This window comes from Cynoglossus semilaevis, chromosome Z (genome assembly GCF_000523025.1).
Source record: "Cynoglossus semilaevis isolate Cse_v1.0 chromosome Z, Cse_v1.0, whole genome shotgun sequence".
In the NCBI taxonomy this organism is placed as follows: Eukaryota; Metazoa; Chordata; class Actinopteri; order Pleuronectiformes; family Cynoglossidae; genus Cynoglossus; species Cynoglossus semilaevis.
Window position 1 is genome coordinate 7,106,693 of NC_024328.1, and position 24,417 is coordinate 7,131,109.

Below are 24,417 nucleotides of genomic sequence, written 5' to 3' on the forward strand. Positions count from 1 at the left end.
TGCCTGGTCGTTGTATTTTCATTGTTTTTTTTTTTTTTTCATGTGTTCTTTCTGTTACTACACACAAGAGACAGTGGTATGAAAAATTCTGGGCACCCCTGATCATTTTCAAGATTTTCCTTTATGGATCATTGGAGGGGGGGGGGGTTAAAACAAAGATTGTTCAACATCATGGTTGAGGGGCAGGATACAAAAAGCTAGCTCAGAGATCTCAGCTGTCAGTTTCCTCTGTGAGGAACATAGTGAGGAAATGGAAGACCACAGGCACAGTTCTAGTTAAGGCCCGTAGTGACAGGCCAAGAAAAATCTCAGATAAGCAGAGGTGAAGGATGGTGAGAACAGTCAAACTCAACCCACAGACCAGCTCCAAAGACCTACAACATGAATCTGCTGCAGATGGTGTCACTGTGCATCGTTCAACTATTCAGCGCACTTTGCACAAGGACATGTTGTATGGGAGAGTAATGTGGCAGAAGCCTTTTTTCTGCGCCCATGCCACAAAAAGAGTCACTTGAGGTATGCTAAAGCACATTTGGACAAGCCAGCTTCATTTTGGAATACGGTGCTGTGGACTGATGGAACTAAAATTGAGTTATTTGGACATGACAAGGGGCGGCATGCATGGCGGAAGAAGAACACAGCATTCCAAGACAAACACATGCTACCCACAGTTAAATTTGGTGGTGGTTCCATCATGCTGTGGGGCTGTGTGGCCAGTGCAGGTACTGGCAATCTTGTTAAAGTTGGAGGTCACATGGATTTCAGTCAGTATCAGCAAAATGAGGATCTACTAAATATTGATGTAATTTTTCTGTTGAGGTGCCCAAATTTATGCACATGCCTACTTTTATTTAAGTAATTATTGCACACTTTCTGTAAATCCTATAAACTTCTTTTTAATTCTTAAACATCACTGTGTTTGTTTGCTATATGATATATTTAATTGAAATTGCTGTTCCCAACAACCAATGATCCATAAAGGAAAATCTTGAAAATGAACAGGGGTGCCCAAACTTTTTCATACCACTGTAAAACAAAAACATCTTTGCATTGTTTAACAACACAATTGAACACATTTTTTTTAAAAAAACTCCACCAACGCTTGGATGTTGAATGATGAAAAATATCTAAAATTACAGGAATAAAGTCATTACGTTTTGAGAAGTCATACATTATGAGAATAATTACGAGTATTTTGTATTTGCTATAATAAGGCTAACACAATGTTGTAATCGAACGTCAGTGTTCAATTGGGCTGATTGGAGAACGTTGTTGTGACGTCAGTCAAAACAGTATTTCAAAGAAAGTGGCTGCCGTGCCCTGTCTTTTGAAAAACAAAAACAGTGTGAAGGCTTGGTACTGTAGTGTAAATGCGAGGGTGAATGAGTGTATTGTTGGTGAGTGTATCTCTGTGGTATGTCATTGTATGTACGTAAGTATGTCTTTTTTCCCCAATATTTAAAGTTTAATATGCATTAAACTTTCCATATGCTGCCTGTTAATTCATATGGCCCACATGGTACACAGGTCCACATTCTTTGGTCCACCATCGTTCGTTGGTTAATCGTTCTTGAAAATCAAAGAACACATATAAATATATACATATATGTGCATATATATGTATGTATGTATATATATATATATATATACATATATATATATATATATATATGTATATATATATATATATATACATACATACATATATATGCACATATATGTATATATTTATATATATATAAAATAACATTTATTTAAATATAATTTAGATGCTACTAAGTGAAGGGGATTCAAACACACCGACAGGTTGTTTTTTTTCAAAGCTGTGTACGTTGTGTACGTTTTGTTTTCACTGGCTGTCGAGAGGGTGTGGGGTCAAAGTGGAATGTTTACAGTGCTAAGTTAACAAAGAGAATGAACAGTATTGAGAAAACAATTATCACACAGGGCGAGAGGAGGTCAAAAGTGGAACAGAGGCTGGGTCTGAGGTACATGGGGTAGAGTGGGGTGGGGTCGGTGGGGCATTAACTCGATTCTGAACCCTAGGACGATTAGAAAGCAAGAGGCAGCATGTTAGAGAAGGCAGCGGTCCTGGTTTATAACGCAGCGTGTTTATCAGGAACATTGATGGTTTTTTTTTATTTTTGTTTTTTTTTTATTCAGTAACTTTGAGCAGTTGCAAATACTTTTATACCTATATTCTATCCATCTGCTGCTGCTCGTGCGGTACACACACACACTGGTACACACAGAAGCAGGTGTAAAGCACTGGGCATTTCTCTTATATTGCACTACACATGTTCTACATCACATCACACCCTGAGCTTTCCAGAAAAAGGGGAAAAGTAACAGCAGCTTTCTGGCAAAGGCACAGTCCTTTTCCCTCCGACAGAAGGCAAAGACACAGGAGTCAAAAGTCCAAATAGTTAACACTACCGTTGCTTTCCTTCAGCACGAATGAAACAAGAGTTACGCTTTGACTCGGGCGCATGAATGCAGGAAAACCAACCGTACTTTTGCCAAAAACATCCTTGTTTTTGTTCCCCTTCCAAACACTTGACACACGTCAACATCAAACAGATAATACATTAAAGAGGACACAACCATTGTAAAAATGTTCCTTTGGCGACGTGTCGTTGTACAATAGAAGAAGTTCACATCACATCACTTGTTTATTCACTTAACAATAAAGAGAAGAAGGACAGAGAAACAGACAGACGTAAGCGTTAGCCACATGACGTCTACAAAATAAACAGCTGAAGTTAGTGTTAAAGCCACGTTAGAAGACAGACACTTAGTCTTAGCACGTTCTCTTCCAATGCTATCCCACTGGACGCTACTGGACGCTACTGAAACAAATGTGACCATGCTTGGTCGTCATCGTTGGACAAGGTTGGTTGTTAGTGGCTACGACTGAAGAAATGTGTTGAAGACACATTTCTTTGATGTTTCATTTTAGTAGGAAAGCCTTTCAAAATTAGTTGGAAAAATAGGTCAAAAAATATATAGATATCATTTTTATATCATTTTTATAAAGAAATCACCTGAGTTGAGTGATGACATGTTCTGTATTCTCCACCAACTGTGTGCAAGGAATGAATCGTCGTCAATTTTTGCAAACTGGAAATTTTGAAGTATTGCAGAAAAAAAAAGGTCCTCACTGGTTGGAAACTGTGTGTGATTGGAAATCTCATAAAATTTATCAAAGATTCTCAAACTATGGTTCACGTACCACTGGTGGTGCTCAGGCTGAGGTTTTAAAAATCAATTTATACTTCTGGCTGAAGTTCCAGTTGCAGTGCTACACTGTGTTAGCTGAACTTCTGTGTTTAATATTATTAACATACTGGTGATTAACTCAGCTCAGTCTAATACACAGTTCCTTAATGAAGTGTGTCACCTGAGTGAGAAATCATTTCTCCTCAGATTTCCACGCACACACACACATACATCATACGTACTAACACAGACCACATCCACGTCCCCATACACAGTCAGTGATTTCTGTTGGCACATCTCAAAGCTGGCAGTTTGAATCTCGGATAATCTCTGTTTTTGACAAAGGCACTTGGAAATTTGGAATAGAATTCTGGTACAGAGAGAAGCAGATGTAGAGGGAATATGTGTCTGATCATCACTTGTGTGGACACTTCGTCAGAGAAGTTGGGAGTGAAGGAGTGAAGGCATCACTTCCACAGTAAAATAATAATAATAATAAGAGGCAATTAATGCTGTTGATTTAAGATGTTAAATCTGATTTTCCAACAGAGACAGTCTTTGATCGTCAGTGTCTGATTTCCATAAAGAGTCTTGACGTTGTTTCCTCTGCTCCAACAACAAACCACATTTCTGAGACTAATGTGGAAAATCCACACAAACAAAATGGTCAGAGTTCAGCATTAGTGACTATGAACAAAGTCTTTGGTGACAGTTCATATTCGTTAATGCTTCCAGTTAATGGTCCATGGATTGTGTGCTACCAGATGAAAATAAATATAATTATTGTTATACACAATTATATTTGTTAAAATTCATCAGAAAGCACAAAACACAGGTTGTGACCTTGAACTGAGCTCTCTCTCTCTCTCTGTGTGTGTGTGTGTGTGTGTGTATTGTTGTTGTCATGGCACAGTTTTAGTTTCTGTGATTCAGACATGAGGTGACGCTGATTAAAAACAACATAAAAATTCAATCCAGAAGTGACTAATGCAACACAAACTCACACAGGGACTAATGCAAATACTGTACCACACACACACACATTAGCCAATAAACCACAACATCATTCACAAATACACATTGTTACCAAAGTATATATGTGTATATATAGATACATATATACACACATATATTTATGGAGCTATATATAAATATATATACAAGAATATGTGTATACACTCAAACATATATATATATACACGTATGTATGTATATTAATACATATATGTGCACATATACGGTATGTAAAAATATACGTGTGTGTATATATGTATATATATTCATATAAAACAATGTGTTCGATGAGAAAAATCTAAAGTATAAAAACATTCGACCATGAAGTGTTTGTTGTTTGTTGTTGATGTTTATCTGGCAGTTTGCTCCACACACTTGTGAAGAAGACCAAGTGTGAAATGTCGTTTCTTTTCTTTTTTTTTTTAATGTCCTAAAGGGGGCACTTGACTAAAGCTGTGTCACAATCAGCTCAGGTCAAGTGTCCCAGAGGTTAAATAAAGATCACCTTATTCAATTTATCTGAAACATAATAATAAAAATGAAAATAATAATGTATCATTTTCTGTTGTGTAAAGGACAGCTTTAGGTGCTGCTCCCTCCCTCTCTCCATCTTACACACACACACACACACACACATACAAATGTGTGTGTGAGAGGAATTGTCATGTGTGTCCAAACTGTAATTATTCTCACAAAAATACATTCACAATGGTCAACTGAGGGGCGTGACCTAGATATTTAGACAGCGACAACTGTGCTCATTCTGATGAGTCTGCAGCTCTTAAATCGCTGTGTGTGTGTGCGGTGACCCCCGATGGACACTTGTGTCTCAGCAGGTCACAGCAACATGTACTGGTTATCTTTCGCCAGCTTCTGGCCGTGCTCAGGCTCCAGCTCATAGTCTGAGTCACCCTGGCGGATGATGGGAGAGTGAGAGGCAGGGTGGTGGAGAAGAAGCCCCCTCCCCACCGACTCTCTGTGATGCAAGAGAGCAGGAGAGAAAGCTGGTGCACGAGGCTCAGGGGCGGGGTTGGTGCGGGGTCTGGCCATGGTCTGGGCATGGTTTCCTGACTGGGACGCAGAGCTGGGACTGGACGAGGTGCGGCAGGGTGACATCGGGTGACTGAAGCTACGGGTGAGGCTACAGTGAGACAGGCTGGGCTCTGAGCTCCAGCGGTGGAGGGAGAACGGGACCAGGACGGCACCTGAGGAGAGTGGTTCACAGTCAAACACGGAGGCTAACATTCACCATTGTATTTATTTTTTAATTGATTTACGTTTTGACAGAAGGCCGTGCAGCAGGGCCTCACCCTGTGATGGGGGACTGAAGCCGGCCACTACAAAGTTGGAGAGTGTGACTCCCTCCACTGTTTCGCACTCCAGAGGAATGGGGAACAGGTGGAAGTGGCTGAGCATGTCCATAACAGAAGGGAAATGCAGGTGCTGGACCCTGCACTGACCCCACTCTGTCAGAGAGAGACGCAGGTGCTACAGAGACACAGAGGGCGCCAGAGTTTACTACAACGTCCATTTAAAGTGAAGAACCTCCTGGATGTCACCTGACGTTGGGCTTGCGTCTCGGACACTGACAAAGGTTCACACTCACATTCTGACTGAGGGAGGACACCAGACCACCAGGACAGAACCCACTCAAACACACAAGGAGAACAACATGAAAACAAACCAGTGATCTTTTAGCTGCAAGGCTAAAGTGCTAACTACTGCGTGGCCCCTTCCTAGGTTTTATTTGATTTTATTATTAAGTTAAACATTCAAAGACAAACCTTTGCTTTTCCCTTGTGGTTAAATGTGAGGACGTAGTCTCCCCTGCGCGTCTCACTCTGTCGCACCAGAAACACTCCGTGTCCCTCTGGCCCAGAGTCCTGGACCAGGTTTGCTGCTTTGACTCGGGAGATGGGCCCATGGAACCATGGGTAGGAGAAGAGGAAGTGGTCCGTCCTCTGTATCACCTGCTCTGGTGAAATAAAGGTCACTGGACCTTGGAGGAGCAGAGCAACAAAATGATTTAAACATCACTAACGTTGACCACGTCTCTCCTGTTTTTATCTGTGCAGGAAGAACTTCCACTTACTTTGAGCAGCTGATGCTGACCTTCCTCTGCAATTGTCTGAAACCAAGCTTTCTGCTGAGGAAAGGAGCAGCTCCAGATCCACGCTGCCTGACCTGGGACACAGTTAGATTCAGATGAGGCTCAGACAGACAGATAAGATTGTTTAGGTCAGTGGTGTCAAACTCATTTTCACTGGGGGCCACATCAGCAGTATATTTCCTGTTGAAGGACCGGTTTTAAATGGAAGACTGTATAGATCAGGGGTCCCAAACCCCCGGTTTGCGGACCAGTATTAGTCCATAGGTAGTAACGGGTGGTACTGGCTGACCAGTCCTTGGAACAAAAAAGGTTGGGGACCGCTGGTATAGATGTAACTACTCCATAACAGACTGATACATGTTTCTGCAAATTATTATTATTTATTCAATCTACAAATATTGTTCATTGCTGTGTAATAAAAAAAAAACTTAAATGACTTTTAAGCTCCCGCGGGTCACACAAGATGGCTTGGCGAGCCGCATTTGGTTCCTGGGCTTTAAGTTTGACATGTATATGTATATATGTAGTCTGTCAAATACTGTACCGTTATTATATATATATTTCATCTTTATTATATGACGTTATATATTTCATATTTATTATATGTCATATATTTTAGTTCTATTATATAATGTCCTATATTTCATCTTTACAATATGATGTCATATATTTTATCTTTATTTTATGATGTCATATATTTCATCTTTATTATATGATGTCATATTTCACCTTTATTATATGTTATATATTTCACATTTATTATATGATACCATTTACTGAATTATAATCATAGTCTAAATAGCACAAAACGTCATCATATTTTTTCATTTACCGCTGACTTTGAACACATTTGATAAACAATTTGAAAAAACATTTAAAATTAAAGGTCACCTATGAACAAGATGGTTGATATTTTTATGTCAGTTTTACGTACGTTCTCTTCTCAGACAGTCATGCTTTATCTTCTATTTTCTTCAAAATGAGAGCAGAGGAGACTTTTTAAAAAAAAATTCCATCATTTAAGGAAAACTTCACATGGAGCCTATATTATATTCAGGAAGATGTATTGTGGGTGTGACTGTTAGCCTCTCATCGAAATAGACCTCATGTAACAACAACACAATAGCAGGCACTCTGAACTGCTGATTTGTGTAAAAGCAAATCAGGTCCTTTGTGCATGGGTTTGTTTTCACCCTCAGTCTGTGTCACAATCGATTGATGTTTATTACTCCAACTACGTGGGGGCATTTCTGCCAATCAGCAGTGTTTTAGGTTAAGTTATGTGCGAAGTAAACAGCTACCACATCCAACCACATCTAAGATGAGGCGTGTTTCAACCTATTCCAAATAACGCCTGCTTGCACAGCATCCTTTATCCTGGCTGTCTCACATTGCCTGTCCGAGCCTGCCTGAGCTTTGTGTGGTTTCAGCACGATAAATCAAATCATACAAACTGGGATAATATCACGCACTTAAAAGAGACACTGGGTCCTTTTTCCTGGCGTTCAGACATTTTTAGGCTCAGTGATAAGTGGATCAGGTTTGTTAGCTTGGTTGGTGTGTGTGGCGGTTTGATGAACATTTGCTGTGCTGCTGCTGCAGTAATTGTCACTGTTACCACGGGGACGGCTTGAAAGAGCACACGACTGTCCTGAGTCTTTTTTTGTGCGTCTGTCTACTTGTCTGAAATCTAAAAGTTCTCCAAGACACAGGTCACCTTGTACTATATCTGACAGTGGAGACCTAAACCCATGCTTTTAGGTCCCCACTGTCCTTGTCTGTAGGTCCAAGGTCTTCTTTACAACCAAATCAGAGTGTGATTTTTGACAAAGAACCAAATTTCTCTCTAGTTTCTACCTCTTGTCATAACAATAAAAAACCCTCAATGCCTCTAATATACTGACCAAGTAGCAAAACATTTGTTACAAATTTCCATGTTTTTAACCATATTTATATATAAAAATATAGACTAAAAGAACCTTTATTGTTGCTGCAAAAACCTAGCACCACAGTGCAACAAAATATGAGTAGAATCACACTTAGTATTTAGCATTGAGGCCATGATACCACTGTAACCCAGTAGCTAAGTTCACAAAGGTGAAAGAATATCTTTCACCATCCCATAATTACCCTGTAACTTTTGTTATAGAGATGTAAATGCCATATGTTTGGATGTGTAAAAAAACAACTGTTATAACAAACTGTATAGTGGTGGCTTAGTGGTTAAGGAAGCAGACTTGGGTCTGGAAGGTCTAGGTTTAGGTTTAGGTTTAGGTTTGAGTCCAGCAGCTGCCAAGTTACCACTGAGGTGCTCTGAGCATGACACCGTCCCCACTCACTGCTCCCCTTAAAGCTGCCCACTGTTCACTTTGCTGATGGGTTAAAAACAGAGGTCACATTTGGTTGTGTGCAGTGGTGAGCTGTGTCACAGTGACAAGGAGTTCACTTTCCTTACTTTCCTTTCCATTATGTCAAGTATATAAATCTGTATTAGTCCAGCAAACACACACACCATGATGTTTTTAGTATTCAGTTCCATAGTGCAGCGGTGTCCTGGGTTCGATTCCCAGAGGAACAACATGCTTGGTGCCTGCTCCTGGTGGACTGTTAACAGCATATCTGCTGCTAACACAAGAATTTCCCAAATATGGGATCAATGTCAAATGTCAAATTTCTCTTTTTTTTCCCCCTTTCTTTTCTTTTATGAATCTTTACAGTATTTAGACGTTGTCAACAGTAACGTGTGAACTCAAGTCTTTACTCAAGTTTTTATTGCACTGCATAGTTTGTGTGTGTACGCGTGTGCACATTCCAGACATCTGCAGAAATGAGAAAGGTCCTGAGATTCTCCTGAGTCGGAGACCTCCCACACACTTCCTTTCCCAGAGCAACACACACTCATACACAAATATAGCACCGATGCTCACACAGACTGTGTGGCCGGTGGAAAGACAGAAACAAAAAAAGGGCCTCGCTTTCATTTGTTCAAATAATACCCACATCTTTACTATCAATAATTAATAACTACATTTAGGATTTTGACTGAAAATGAGATATAATCAAAGTCTTGCTTAAAGGACGAGTCCCAGAATGCTTCCAATATTTTTGGGTTTTTACAAAATGGAAAAACAAGCTCTATTGTCTCTCGAGGGCCCCGTTGAATAATGTTTTATTCAGTTGATATTCTGTTTGAGGAACACAAATTCAGGATTTGTTTTGTTTCTTTTCAGAGAGGGAGAACAACAGGAGCAACTTCAAATTCTTTTTTTATAATGTAATATAAAGGTTTCATTTAGTTTTCCCCAGACTGAAAATGTTTGTTTTCCATTTACTCCATTGCTTCAAATTATTCCATTTAAACGAACAAACACACAGACCTAAGTGCATGTAAACATCCAGCACACATAAAAACACTCCAGAACAGCCAAAGTCCAAATGCAGAAATGTGTGTGTGTGTTTCTGTGTTTATAAATCAGGTTTTTTACCGAGTAAAATACCTGCCCTGCAGCCAAATGGTTCTGTCAATAAAATATACTGTATGTAGTACAGAGTGGTACAGCGCTCCAGCGTTTGTAACATTAACAACACCCTCTCAACACCAGGAAATATAAACAATGTAGCCACGCTCCTTATTAATGCTTTTATGATGAGTTTAATGAAACAACAATTTAATATAATATTAAGACAAACAGACAGTTGTTTTTAAATTTGCAGTAATTGAGTTTTCAGTGTTTGCTTGAAAATGTTATTATAAATGTTATCATTTTAAGGAGAAAGTATCAAATGTTGTATGTTAGCTATTTTTAGGCTAACTTCAGTGCATATATGGCAGATTTCTTTGGTTAAAATTGAAACTCTTTTTGTTGTTCCTGATGAACTCCAAGTTTTTGTCTTTGATTTGATTTGTATTTTTTTTCATTTACTTTTCCACTCAGTTTTGTTAAAAATACACAAGCAAACACTTTTACCACTACACTACACTATATGCAACCAAATATATTGTAATACATGGCAACACACGGTGCAATCCTGATGATAAAAAAGGAAAAATACACTGCCTGGCCAAAAAAAAAGTTGCCACCAAAAAAAAGGGTCATACACTCTAATATTTCGTTGGACCACCTTTAGCTTTGATTACAGCACATATTCGCCGTGGCATTGTTTCGATAAGCTTCTGCAATGTCACAAGATTTATTTCCATCCAGTGTTGCATTAATTTTTCACCAAGATCTTGCATTGATGGTGGTAGAGTCTGAGGTTAAGGTCTGGATGGGGTTAAGGTCTGGACTCTGTGGTGCCCAATGCATGTGTGAAAATGATGTCTCATGCTCCCTGAACCAGTGTTTCACAATTTGAGCCCGATGAATCCTGGCATTGTCATCTTGGAATATGCCCATGCCATCAGGGAAGAAAAAATCCATTGATGGAATAACCTGGTCATTCAGTATATTCAGGTAGTCAGCTGACCTCATTCTTTGAGCACATACTGTTGCTGAACCTGGACCTGACCAACTGCAGCAACCCCAGATCATAGCACTGCCCCCACAGGCTTGTACAGTAGGCACTAGGCATGATGGGTGCATCACTTCACCTGCTTCTCTTCTTACCCTGATGCGCCCATCACGATGGGTCCCCACTATCCTTCCAGTTTTTAATAATGCGTTGGACAGTTCTTAACCCAACTTTAGTCGTTTCTGTGATCTCCTTGTAATGTTTTCTCTGCTTGATCTCTGCTTTCGACATGGTTGTTTAGGAATTGAGAAGCAACTCATTGCACCAGTTGGGGTTAAATAACTTGTTTCCAGCTGAAAGATAATCGTCCATGCAGTAATTATCCAACAGGAGGCTTGTACCTATTTGCTTAGCTAAATCCAGGTGGTGACTTTTTTTTTGGCCAGGCAGTGTACATTCTACTGCTGGTACAGCTGATGAAAAACTGTATAATAACTACTGTATAACTATAATATTTTTGTGACACTTTCACAGTTTGATTAACAATAATTTTTAGAATAAAATACTCACACAAAAATGAACTCTTTGTTCCTAACTTGTAGTTTGCTGTTCTTATTTACCCACCTGTAACTTTTAGACTAAAAGAAAACAGGACAAACAAACACACACACTTTTCTAGAGTGAGTACAAGTTTCTCACCTGTTGCTGATGCACTCTTTTAGCTCTGTTGTCCAGGAGCTGACCTGCTGGTCGTTTGCTGTCTCAAATATCAGGTTGCCTTGATTAACCTGCACCGCCGAAAAAGGAGTACCGTTCAGCACAGATAATAATAATGACAACAGTCTAATTTAAATTGGAGTCTCACTGACAATTCTGCAGTTGTTGTCATTTATTCATTACCTCAATATCAACCATTCACTGGGTCAGAGGGCATTGTCTTACCTTTAAAACAAAAGTGTTTATTTTGTCTGGCATTTCTAGACGGTTGCACCGACGCACTTCTTGGATATCAGAGCACTGAGTCGTCAGCGTTGGGTTATGAGCCTTGCAAATGGAATTGAAAAGAGAAGTAGTTTGAGATACAAACAAAGAAGCTGCAGGGCACATTTATATAAAAATATAAATAGTTAAGTGAAAGCCAGAATAATTCTAATAGTTAGACAGGACAGGACCTGCATGAGTTAAACATTACCTGGGATAACACTGTGTTGCATACAAAAAAACAAAAAACAAATACTGTATATATTGTAAATAATATGCACAAAAATACATGCACCCTCCAGGTGTAAAGCCTATTCTATTAAAATAAAATATGTTCAAATATGATCAAACCTAAGAGGACATCAGAACAGCTGCCACACAGACTTCAATAAAACTATAATAATGCAACAAGAAACACACACACATACACATACCTGTCTTGGTCAGCTGTGTGGAAAGGCATTATGAAATGAAGCACAAGGCAAACATGTGGAACTTTAGCACTGACTTTAAAAAGTATCAACCTTTGCCATTTAGAAATGGCATTTTAAATGTTTTACTCTTGGTTTGTGAACAACATGGTGACTCTGCTACACTTCAGATTGAAGTGTAGCAGAGTCACCATGTGTCACTTAAGGGCCACAGTGTCACTTAAGGATTTTGAGCTGAATTTGTTTCCATTTTTATTTAACAAAAATAGCACATAATTAATATTTATTGCAATGCTATCATTTGCACTTTGAGCTGTTAGATTTAAACTTTACACTGTTCATATTCGTTATTGAATTGATGTGCCGTTTGTGGCAAAAGGGCCTGGGAGCACGGCCTGTTATCACATGATCTGTTTATATAACTTCATTATTGCCCCTGTCATAATAATTTCAAGGGCAAGTTCAGACACCATGAGAGCATTTTGCAATCAACACCAATTTCTGACCCTGTGTCAAAAGTATAAGCAGGGACTCTTAGAGTATGAAGAAAAGCAGAAGGAGAGCTAAAAAAAAAAAAAAAGAGGACAAAGCGCAGACGTAAATGGAGGCAGGACAGATTCCAGGGCTTTGTTCACTGGAGGTATTTGACTTTATGTGACATTGAGTGAGCCTGCGGAATGTCCATGTTAATCCTGTACACACATAAAAACAGACAGGAGCAGGGGGACATCAAAAGAGCAGATTAAGTACCCCCCACTGACCAATTTCCTCAGTTTGACAGCCTAATGAACGAATCCCATTCGACCAGCTCCGCTGCTCAACCACAGCATTGACTATTATCATTAAAACATTCGAGTGACACACTGATGAAAGAAATGTGACTCGTAGTAAGACCTGAGTCAGTGAATGAGGAACTGACTAAAAGTGAACTTGTGAAAACTGCTGTGACGGCTGAATTTGACTTGACCAGATGTTCAGCAAACATTTCTTTCAGCTACTTTAAATTCAGGTTTAAACATGAAGGTTTCCTTCTGACTGACCTGAGAGGAATAACGGGAATGTGAGACACATACATCAGGGTGATGTGTGTGTGTGCGTGTGTGTGCATATGCATATGAAAGATGAACACTGAACTCAGAAGTATGAACTTGATTCAAACTGCAGAGTCTAAATGTTTCCAAGAACAAGAATGATTTTTAAAAAAAATTTTGCTAAATTTACAACTTAATTATTTATTTATTCAAAGCTATCTCCTCGTCCATCTGATGAACTTTAAAGTGTTATCATCTCCACTAAGTCAAAGTGTTGACTGACGAGACGTTCACTGTTTCATAACCGCTTGTTCTTTGGCGCGGCCGTGTGTCACTGCGCGTACGAGCTCAGAGAGTGACTCATTCAGAGGAATACATTGAGAGAATGTGAATGAGTTTGTGACTAAGATATATGTTTGAGGAACCAAACGTGTCTGTGCAGGGGGGAGAAAAAAAGTGAAACATACGGTTGAGCAACAAGGAGTTGTGGATCTGTGAATCAACTTTATCTGGAGGGGTCGGAGTGGGGGGAGTTGAAGCTCAAAGCACATTTCCTATTACAGCAAAATGTTACTCCCTGGAGGATGAAGCAGGCCTTTGTCTCTTCTCTCTCTTTATTTTGTAATCATCAAAAATCTCCCTCAAGCATCTGCCCTTAAAACACAAACGAGCAATGTGGGAAAACTACGTGTGTTCATGTTTGAAACATGCCTGGAGCAAGGTCAGGGAAGTGTCATCATTTAAAGATGTTTACTGTATTAAAAATGACATCTGGCCAAGATTGACTTCAATCTGTGACAATGTAGGAAATGTCTGTTGTTAAAACACAGTGATGTTCAAAGTGATAGTACTGTTAAAGAAGTCCCTCAGTCCCTATCAGTCACCATTTGTTCTCTGACCCACTGTGAAGACGGAGACAACTTGATTTATGACACAAAGGAATTGTGTTATTCTCTGTCTAAACACTGCAGAGACTGGCAGTCAAATGGTATCTATCATCTTTTCAACACAGGGCTGCTTATTATGACCCTGCACAGACTGTGAGGAGGAGTGTGTCGCCGTAGTGTTTTTTTACTTTCTCCATGTGTACAACATTGATCAAATAGGCTCGAGGCCCAACGTGATCTTGTTATCAGTCAGACAAAACACACTAGCACATTTCCCTGTAGTTTAGCTGTATTTTAATAATATTCTAATTCCCGCAATCTTATTTTTGCTAGTGACTTTTTTTTTCTTTTTTTTCAATTTGTATTCTTTTCTTTACGGACATTACGCTCGAAATATCTCAAAATACTTGTATGTCGAGACGCTCATATCCCGAGGTTCCACTGTAACTGAAGAGAATAAAATTTTGTGTATATAATCTCTATCCCCTAATCTCCCATGGAAAACTCCAATGATTAGCACCAGACAGACAGGAGCAGTGGACTCACCAGGGCTAGGATTCAAACCCTCAGTCCTCCCATTACAAGCTCAATGATCTGCCACCCCTGACTTTTAGGAAAAATAATAATTTGACGTGGGTGTGTCGAAATGAACAGAAATGTTTTTCTTTCTGGTTTCTCAATTATGTTCTTGAGATATTCCAAATCATGAACCAAAACTCAGATTGATTAAAGCCTCTGCAGTCTGTGCTCTGCAGAAATGGACTTTTAAGCAAACATTTACATTTTGAAAAGCTTGTTTTCCAAAGTAAGGACTCATTATGATTAAAAACACCAATAATGTATTTGGTTACTTTCTGTATTTGAAGCAAGTAAAAAAAAAAAAAAAAGCATGCCACATTAGGGAAATTGTTGTGTTAGCAGCAGATATGCTGTTAACAAGCTGCCCTTAACAAGCACTAAGCATCTAGTGTTTCAAACCCAGGACCCTCTGCTCTCCACTACACTACCGTGCTAACCACTACACTATGGAACCGTAGAAGAAACAAAAATGATTGTATTGGTCACTGGACATTCTTACATACACATAGACATACTGTACCATCACATTTGTCATCTACATTCAGCCCAACTGTGAAAAAGCCTGAAGAGCGAGGGAGTTTTTATTGCCTACTCAGCACAAAACGACTGGGGTGTCATTGGAATAACTGTAATAACTTATAAAAATGGTCATTGGTATTCTATAGGGTTAACACGTGTTAACTTAACTTAACACTCATTCTAGAATCTCCATCCAGAGAGGCTATAAATAACATCGCCACCAAAATGTCATTAAAATCCACACAGTACTTTTAATGAAGAGTTATGTCTGTCAAAAACAAGTGCAGCCACAAATATTATCTCCTTTCCAGAGATAATATATTTCACATTAATATTTCATCTCACAGTGAGCCGTATCTGTTTAGATACCAACTGTAACAAAATAGCTTGATCAAAATTACCAATATGATGACAGAAATAGAACCGTGAACCAGCGTTGACTTTTCAGTTTTGACTTGCACTCTTCAGAGTGACTCAACCGTCACTACTATGTTTCAACTTGAAACACACCCGCTGATGTAATCATGTCACAGATATTGTACCGATGTGTTTCCTCTGCTGGTATGACGTTGAACTGGCGTAAAACTACTGAAACTATATTTACTGTATCTTCTGATGATCTAGCTGTCATTCATTTTCCCAGAGAAAACTTTTTTTTTTTTTTTAAAAAGAAAGAAACTCTTACATCACCAAAACATTTTTTTCAACATTACAGTGGCGTCTCAGTGGCTGTACTGTACGTGTCAGGGCTGATTTTCCAAACACACATTTACACCCTGAGACGTAACAGTCTACCGTTAATGAACTTAGCTCAGCGACAAAGAAGAAAAGGACACAGTGACAGATGCAGCCACACAAACTTTCTCACCCACACACTCATTGACAGAGTGCACACACACACACCCCCCCCCACACACACACACACGGGTGGTGACACAGGATGTTTGGAGTACAAGACTTTCTTCCCAGGGTCCCTTTCTCAGTCACCATGGCAACTGGGTTCACACTCAAAATTCCTCTGTCCCTCGGAGGGTCACCATGACCTGCTCTGTCCAGGGTGGATGTCAGTGTGTGTGTGTGTTCATGTGTGTGTAAGTTGTCGGACTGACCCTAAACTCAGCTTTTTGTTGACGATGCAGAAAATTTTATTCTTTAAGCTGCACGAAAACTCACAGATTTGGACATACACACATACACTGTGGTGTGTATTCTAGTACCTTACCCCAACTTTAACTATTACTAATGTAAGACTAGTCTTAATCCTTAGAACTAACTCAACTGTAACTATAACGATGTGCATTATACACACACACACACTTTTAAAAATGCAACTCAAGGTGTAACTACCTTTAAATATAAATTTAAAAAAGTATGTTCCTTTAATTTACACTTGTGTGTTATGTTCTGGGAAATCATTCCAAAAGCTGCCGAGACAAATATAGTCACTGCACTTTTTTTTTTATTTTTTAAACTTTTTTTATTTTGTGCCTAAAAAGAGGGTTTGTGATGTTTGGAAAAAAAAATTAAAATTGAATGTTTTAGAAGATTTTTCTTTGAACATCACTGAAAGAAAGATTTTAACCTCACTGTCAAGGCAAATTCTCTGCATGTGCATGTGACTTGGCACATATTTGTAGAAAAACAAACCCACTGCACACATGAAAAAACCTTTTTCTCAGGCCTGAGACCTGCAATAAAAAAAACACTCACCGTGGGTGTCCTGTACTTTGGAGTAGTCAGCAGCCTGTGGTTCGTTGTCTCTGACTGTCGTGTACTTTAAGACAGTTCAACATGGGGGTCGCAATCCCATGTAGGGTTTTATTTATCATCACATGTAACCTAAAAGATATTATGAGCAAGATAATTCAACCATGTGTTTATTGTAATAAAATATGACAGTTTCTATAAAACTTTGCTTATAATCATTGCTATTTCAAAGACTTTATTAAGTAATTATAACAGAAAAACAAAATGTGTGTATTTAAATTTAAATCTTGGTTTGGCAATACTCTTAAAGCGACAAACTTTAGTTTGAGCTCAGCCTTGGTTCATGGGAGCAACACCAGCTACTTGACTGTCACACCAGTGTAGAGAAGAGCAGGTTTTTCTTAGCATTCATGTAGTGATGGGGACAAAGTGTTGAGTGAGACACACAGACGAGACATATTCACTCAGACTCATACTGAGCTGATTGTTTGGCCTCAGCATCACAGTAATTGACAAAAAACCCCAAACAAACAAAATAAAAACCCATTATGCAATCTGCTTAAATGTACCTATTAACACACCAGCTTTTGCTGTAGCAGGACTGACATTATGACATCCTGGACCGGGGCTGTTGTGCAGACATCGTTGGTATGTATTTAAAATGAGAGAAAGGGGGGTGTGGGAGAGAGAGAAAAGAGGGGTTCTTATTTAATGTGTCTATATAAAACCTACAGCTGCAGCCAACACTATTGTGATCTAGAGCAGCTGGCATTGTTTTCACCCTCCTACACTCTGGTTAGACTCCACCACCTGTTGCTAGTCTCACACAGATGAACACTCCTGAGGTCTTCAGAAATAGAACCTCAATAGAACCCTAGTTTCTTTCTCAGAGGGTTATTTAACCCCACCCCCCCCTCTGTACAGCAATTATGATGCCCAAAGATTGAGTCATTTAAGGCAATTTCCTTTAAATGCTTCTAAAAAACATACTTATATAGTTCTGCAATTTCAAATGTTTCAAATGTTCAAGGAAATGAATACGTCTCAAAAAGCAGCAGGTCATTTTAAAACGTTTCTCTGTAAATCCTCTAAGTAATATAAATGAAGATTAAAAAAAAAAATCAACACTTTGATCTTGACAGTGTCGTAGGTATCGGTTGTTGGGTCAAGTCCTCAACTTTGCACGTGCTAGAGTTGAGATTATTAGAAGTGATCACATTCGCAATCAGCTCTATCTGTGGCTTTATGGAGGATGTGGAGAGCACACACAAACACACATACACACACACACACGTGCACACACACACAGAGAGGGGGAGAGAGATAAAACATACCATCAGAGATAGAAATGAGTGTGTTCTTGGAAACCTGTCAGAAGCTGTCAAAAGAGGTGGCTGTCAGTGATAAATATGTGTCAGTTCACTGTCGCTGTCCTCGCTAAGTTCTCAGAAACCCTGATATAATGTACATAAAGAAATCGACGGAGCACACTCTAAATTCACAGAAGTGAACGCACTTCCACGTAAGAGGATTGGCTGTGGCTTCACACATAGGAGAAAATCAAAGGCTGACAAGGGGTTGCCCTTATTGACACAGAAACTGCACGTCGGATGATCAAATGGTTTAACAATAAAATTGTTCCTTGATTGTTACGTACGCACGTACTGTACATGTGGCTTCATTCACGCCCAATTACTACTGCTGCGTATGACATATTCATTGAGCAAGTTGCATTTCTTCTGTATAATGTTAGCTTGTCAATGTTTTGATTCATTTGGAGGAGTTATTATTGGCTAGCTTAAGGTTCTGTTTTGCTAATTTTCACTGTAATTTCAGCAGATTTTCCGGTCGTTCTTTCCTAAAAAGAATTTAATATTGATTTGTCTTTTGCCTCCATATTTTATCAAAGTTGAGGTTCGTAAGACGGAGTTTGTTAATTACCATGTCATACCTCTCAGTGACTAAGTTGATATACATTTTAGTTTAAAAAAAAGTTCTGTTAGGCAACTGGACGTGAATTTTCTGCGTGCAGAACTTTTTTTTAAACTTGACCATGACCTGGATGACTGAGAATCTTCATAGACATGTTTCCCTGACATTTTAGTTCGAAGAAGAATCAGTTGATTGATGTAGCAATATGAAGGTGCAGAATGGAAGGAATGAATGCCACGTTATGAAAGATATTCTATTCTAATATTAATAAACGTTTTGTATTTTAAGTAACTATACACAAATTTAAACTTACTTCGAATCAAAAAAAAAAAAAAAAAGATCTCTGCCATATTCCATTCAACTTGGAAAAGTTTGCCTGTAGAGATTGCATAAAATAGTGCTTAACTTATAGGTACTGCTCTTTTTTTTCCCTCAAAACATTTGATTTTAAAAATAGATATTTCTTTTGTAATAGTAATAAATAACACATTTAGAGACAGTAAATGAACCTTACTAAATGTCTCATCATGTCTCATATGTGCGTCTATATCAAAGTGCAGGTGGAACATGACAGATGGCAGCTGAGGAAGCAGATGAGTTAATACTGAGAAAATCGAAGAGAAAATAGATCAGGTGATTGTGTGCACTGTTGCATGAGCAGAGCATGAACATGTGCTTAATGACCGAGTTTCCAAGTAGTGGAACCTTTTTGTTTTTCCTGTTTTTGCTCTAAATGTTTTGATACCTATCTGAAAAGAAGTTTTTTTAATGAGTTCATTAGTACCGCAATGAATGCAACGAAAAAAAAAAAAAATGGCCTAATGCATCATTATCAGAAGAATGAAAAACAAAATCATTAATAACAGGTGCAGAGTTGTTTCTCTGTGTGTTTGTGTTGGTTAAGTGTCAAGTGTGATACAACACACTGGTGTGCTTTATCCTTGTGTGTCAGTTATGGGTGTATGTGTTTGTGTGACGGTCAGTTAAGGGTGTGTTGAGTGTCCGGTAACTGCACATGTGGAAAAGACTGGTCATTGTGTTTTTAATCAGTGTCTAAACCTTTTTTCCCCACTATCTGGTAAAAAAGACCATAGCTGCTGCTGTAACAGTTTGTGTTACTTTGTTACTCTCCATTATACTACATTTCAGACCCTGGCTTAATAGTCTAATTTATGTTCTGCTTAATCCAGAATGAGCTAAACTGAAAATGTTCAACTTACATTAAAAACAGAATAAAAACATCATCAATATTATGAGTTGCATCACTCGTCTATTTGATGATGTCATCAAAGAGATGTCATCAAATGTCACTTTTGCTTGGACACATGGTAAAATATATTTACCATGTTGCTCTGGCTCGTGGACCAGATACAGCCCACTGGGCCTTCTAATTCGGCCCGCCAAACTCTGATATGGTAAAGACTGATGTCAATCCAACAATGAATCAACTGTCATTTTTGTTGATGCCACTAAATGGCAGCAGACATCAAATCTCTTTGATTATCTTTGAAGATTTAGCTTGATTCTTTTACATTTTATTTAAAATTTTTTGCCCATTGCTGGAACCTCATTTTGGCCCATGTGCCAAAACGTTTGCCCACCGCTGCCCAGAAATGAAGAATCAAAGGTTAAGATAATCCTCAGCCGCAGCTCTTATTTGCCCCAACTGGTTGTAAAACTTCAATAAAACGTTTTGAAACAGATTCATGGTCATAAAATGGGAAAAAAAAACAAAAAAACTTTCTCTTGACCTTCCTTTTCCTATGCCACACCATTGTGCCTGAATAATCCCTGACAGTGCATTTTGCCCATAATGACAGTTCCTGGTTGCACTGAGCCAGAACCAGGTTTATACAGAGAAGGAGATCTCGTCATGATAACATTTTCCACACAGTTCTCAGAGCAAAGTGGGACTTGGCTCTGTATGTTTATACCACAGGATCAAAAGGCACAATTTGCTCAGTCAGAAGCAAAAGGCCAACTGACAAATCATATCCACTGGCAGAAAACATATAAAAAATGTGAGTCAGGGTTTGTTTTTTTGTGGGAAACTGAGAGTAAATGCTACTAGTAAACAATTTATGTTATGTCACCCAGAGAGAATAAAGAGATAGCTGAGCAGCAGCAGTGAAGACATGGGACAGATACACTGGATTAAAGTAGACGGAGAAGTAAAGAGTGAGGTGTTCACACACCAACAAACTGCCTACAATACAGGAGGCACAGTATCCTGAGAAAGCAGGTACAATAAGTATCAGCCCATTATGAAAATTCAATGTTTCAACATATGTTTAATTGTATTTATTTTTATAATGCAAGAATTTTTGAAAAACTATTTTAAACGTAGCTTATTTTGTGAAGCTTTTAACGCTTTTGAGAATACATTTTAAAAAAGCTAACACTTAAACTTACGTTGACACTGACATGTTGGCTGTTTAGAAATGTGTTCGTTACCCAGTGTTTTGGGACGGTGCTGTACGTGGAGATTAAACCAGGTTCTACTTCTGTTTTTCTCTGTAGAACGGGTGTTGTTGGTGTTGTTTTTGTCTCTCTTGCTTCTTCTAACATAGGCCAAATCTCCAGGGACAAAAATGTGAGTTTTGTTTCATGTGACATAATGATATGCTTCCAGGACATCTTCTCTCTACTCATTGTCCTCAGTAGACTTGGAGGTGGAGTTTTAGTCGGCCCGTAGCAGTTTATTCTTGTGCAGAGTTTTGTGACTGTTTTATAATTGCACACATTTCAGACGAACTACACTTGTGTCCAATCAATGTAATCTGTAATGTACTGGATAATAATGTTAGCAGGTGCGCATTTGTTTGGCTGAGTTTGATCAAATAAAAAACACCGGAAAAGTTAAAGCTGCTGTGTGACAATGTTGCACAGCTTTAGTTTAGGGGGTTTCCAAATCCTACTCAGCAAGGTCATGTGCACTGGCTTTGTGGTTGTAGGTCTCTCCATCACAAACCCACATGCAGGCAGGCATGTAATGTAAACACACACACAAACACACACACATACATACATACATATATATATATATGTATATATATGTATGTATATATGTATATATGTATATATACATACATATATACATATAAATACATATACATACATATATACATATATGTATATATATATATGTTTATGTATATATGTATATATATATACATATATGTATATATATATATATGCTGTATATATATATCTATATATATATATATGTATATATATATACATATATATATATATAGATATATATATACAGCATATATATATATACACACAGTAATTCTAATCCTAACTCCAAACCACAAAATACCCTCCCACTCAATGGAGATCTGTAAAATGTCCTCACAGGGACAAGTGTCCTTACAAATGTATCTTCAGAAATATGTCCCCACATCATAGCAATACCGACACATACACACACACACACACACACTAAGAAACAGAGTATGAAAAAACAAAAACGGAAAACAAAAACACTAAGATACAATTGTGAAGATTCAAACACCGCACACACACACACACACACACACACACACACGTATACAACTCCATAAAGAAAGACAAAAACTTGAGAAAGGTTGAAGGAGAGATCTGACGAACATCTTGACCACATAACTCTAACCACTCTGTTTCCTTTAGATGAGGCTCTTGATTTTAACTCTCACACAAACACACACACACACAAACACACACAAACACACACTTCATTTTTAACAGTGAGAGATCATTTGTACTTTTTAAGATAATTAACTTTTCTCAAACCCAAAGTACAATGGAAAATCAGAAACAGCAAAGGTGTTAAGGTGTTAGTCGAAGTCAGAATGTTAAAATGCCATTTAAACCAGAGAGGTTTCTTATTACATGACAAGGGATCATGTGTGACATTTTACATTATTCTTATTCTTAGTTTGATTTCTTTTTTTCTCTTTCTTTTCTTTTCTTTTTTCTTTTTGCTCTGACACATTCTTTCTTGAGACAACAGCCTGAAAAGGAAGCTCCTTTCTGCAAGGAGAAAAAAAACCCAAAAACATACAGCTGCATGCGTGTCCTCGTCAATTTCCTCCTCCTTACATGTAAACAAGGACCAGGGCATCTAAACAGGCTAATTTGGGGAAGCAATGAAGTCAATTTAAAGGAAGGGGCCACTGTTGTGGAATATAGAGTAAGTGACACTCTCACCCTCACATCATTTCACAATCCCTGAATCTAAAAAACACAGTCAGCAAGTAAATGTTTGCCTCTACCTCTTAGACAAGTTCAATTTTTGGTATAGTGCAGAATGGTAAATGGTAGCAATAAACAAAGGCATTTAATCATAAAAGTTTAGCTCAAAAAAGCAATAATGTCAACAGGTTTCTTCCATATGAATTAATTTAACCAACTATTGCACTACAGGTATCGCTTTAAGTCAGAAGCTAAAAAAACCCTATGACGCACAGGACCACCAGCTTTTGTCTTTCTGAACCCTTTTAGCAGAAGAAAGTGCACAGTGTCATTAGCTGCCTATCAAACCCCTACTGATCCTCGACAAAAGAAACAGGAACTGTTCCAGTACCTAGCAACAGACCTAACACACTTTTTAAATACGATTTTGCCGAATTCACATCTTTCAAAAAAATATATCTTAAAAAGTCCTAAAATCAATTCTCAGTTAATGCACGAAAATACAACAAACAACAAAAGCACAGAATTTTTATTTTTAACCGGACAGAGTTCCTTTCTTGACAGAAACTAAAACACTGCTGGTTCTTCCCATGTTGTGTTTAAACGCTTGAATTTCACTTGGTTTACATAGGGACACCTTGTCTTGGTTTGATAGTGGATTACAACTGACAGTTTTAGGCGCAAACCGCCACCTACTGTACTACAGTGTGAAGTCTAATGGTATGACCACTGACCTTTTATTGTAAATAATGCGACTTGTCACACACTTGTGTTTTTTTTTTTAACTACTTTACAATGCATGGTTACATCCATGCCAGTGAACACACAAATCATTATAAACTCCACAGTGACTGGCTGCAGTAGAACAGCATAATAAATAAAAAATAAAATAAAATAAAAATGCTCAAATGCAGACGTTTTTTTACGCTGTCAATGGAAATTTATGGAGTTCTGCAAGCTCATGTTAAAATAAGCATTTTGGTTTGTTGCATGCAAATAGAGTTAATCTTTCAGCAAGTACTGCCAAAAGTACTGCCAAAGCTAACAGTAATAGTAGCATGGACAGCGTCTGGTTTATATAAACATGATCAGTGAAATTGATCTGGTCTATAAACTGGCAGATTTTGCCCCCAGCAGGAGCTTTTCAAGTAAAAATCTGCACATGAATCATTTTACATTTCATGCACAGAACGACTGGCTCCACGCAGCAAATATCTATTTACTGTTGTAGTTTGTAGTTGTTAAGGCATGCTCTCTCCTATGTAGTACAAGCCATGTGAAAAATCATTTGATGTGAATGACATTAGAAGAGTTCTTTGGAACCCTGTGGTTTGTAGCATGGTGAAATCTCTATATGACTCACCGTTTCCCTGACA

The 24,417-nt window shown here is 38.3% G+C and overlaps 1 protein-coding gene across 6 annotated transcripts in view; it reads right to left on the reverse strand.

The window, feature by feature from the left end:
- Positions 1-2,162: 2,162 nt before the first annotated feature.
- Positions 2,163-24,417, reverse strand: part of LOC103397715 (SH2B adapter protein 3-like) — a 42,245-nt gene continuing 19,990 nt past the window's right edge. For 3 of the 6 annotated variants that reach the window (XM_017042917.2, XM_017042916.2, XM_025053463.1), the window contains exons 3-8: positions 11,738-11,839; positions 11,495-11,583; positions 6,326-6,417; positions 6,018-6,232; positions 5,511-5,721; positions 2,163-5,438 (exon numbers count right to left, since the gene is read on the reverse strand). In XM_017042917.2, the coding sequence (XP_016898406.1) occupies positions 5,071-5,438; positions 5,511-5,721; positions 6,018-6,232; positions 6,326-6,417; positions 11,495-11,583; positions 11,738-11,839 (1,077 nt within the window). In that variant the 3' untranslated portion in view covers positions 2,163-5,070. Of the gene's footprint in view, positions 5,439-5,510; positions 5,722-5,839; positions 5,883-6,017; positions 6,233-6,325; positions 6,418-11,494; positions 11,584-11,737; positions 11,840-24,417 lie in introns of all 6 variants that reach the window. The other 3 variants (XM_025053465.1, XM_025053466.1, XM_025053464.1) reach the window with 3 other exon arrangements.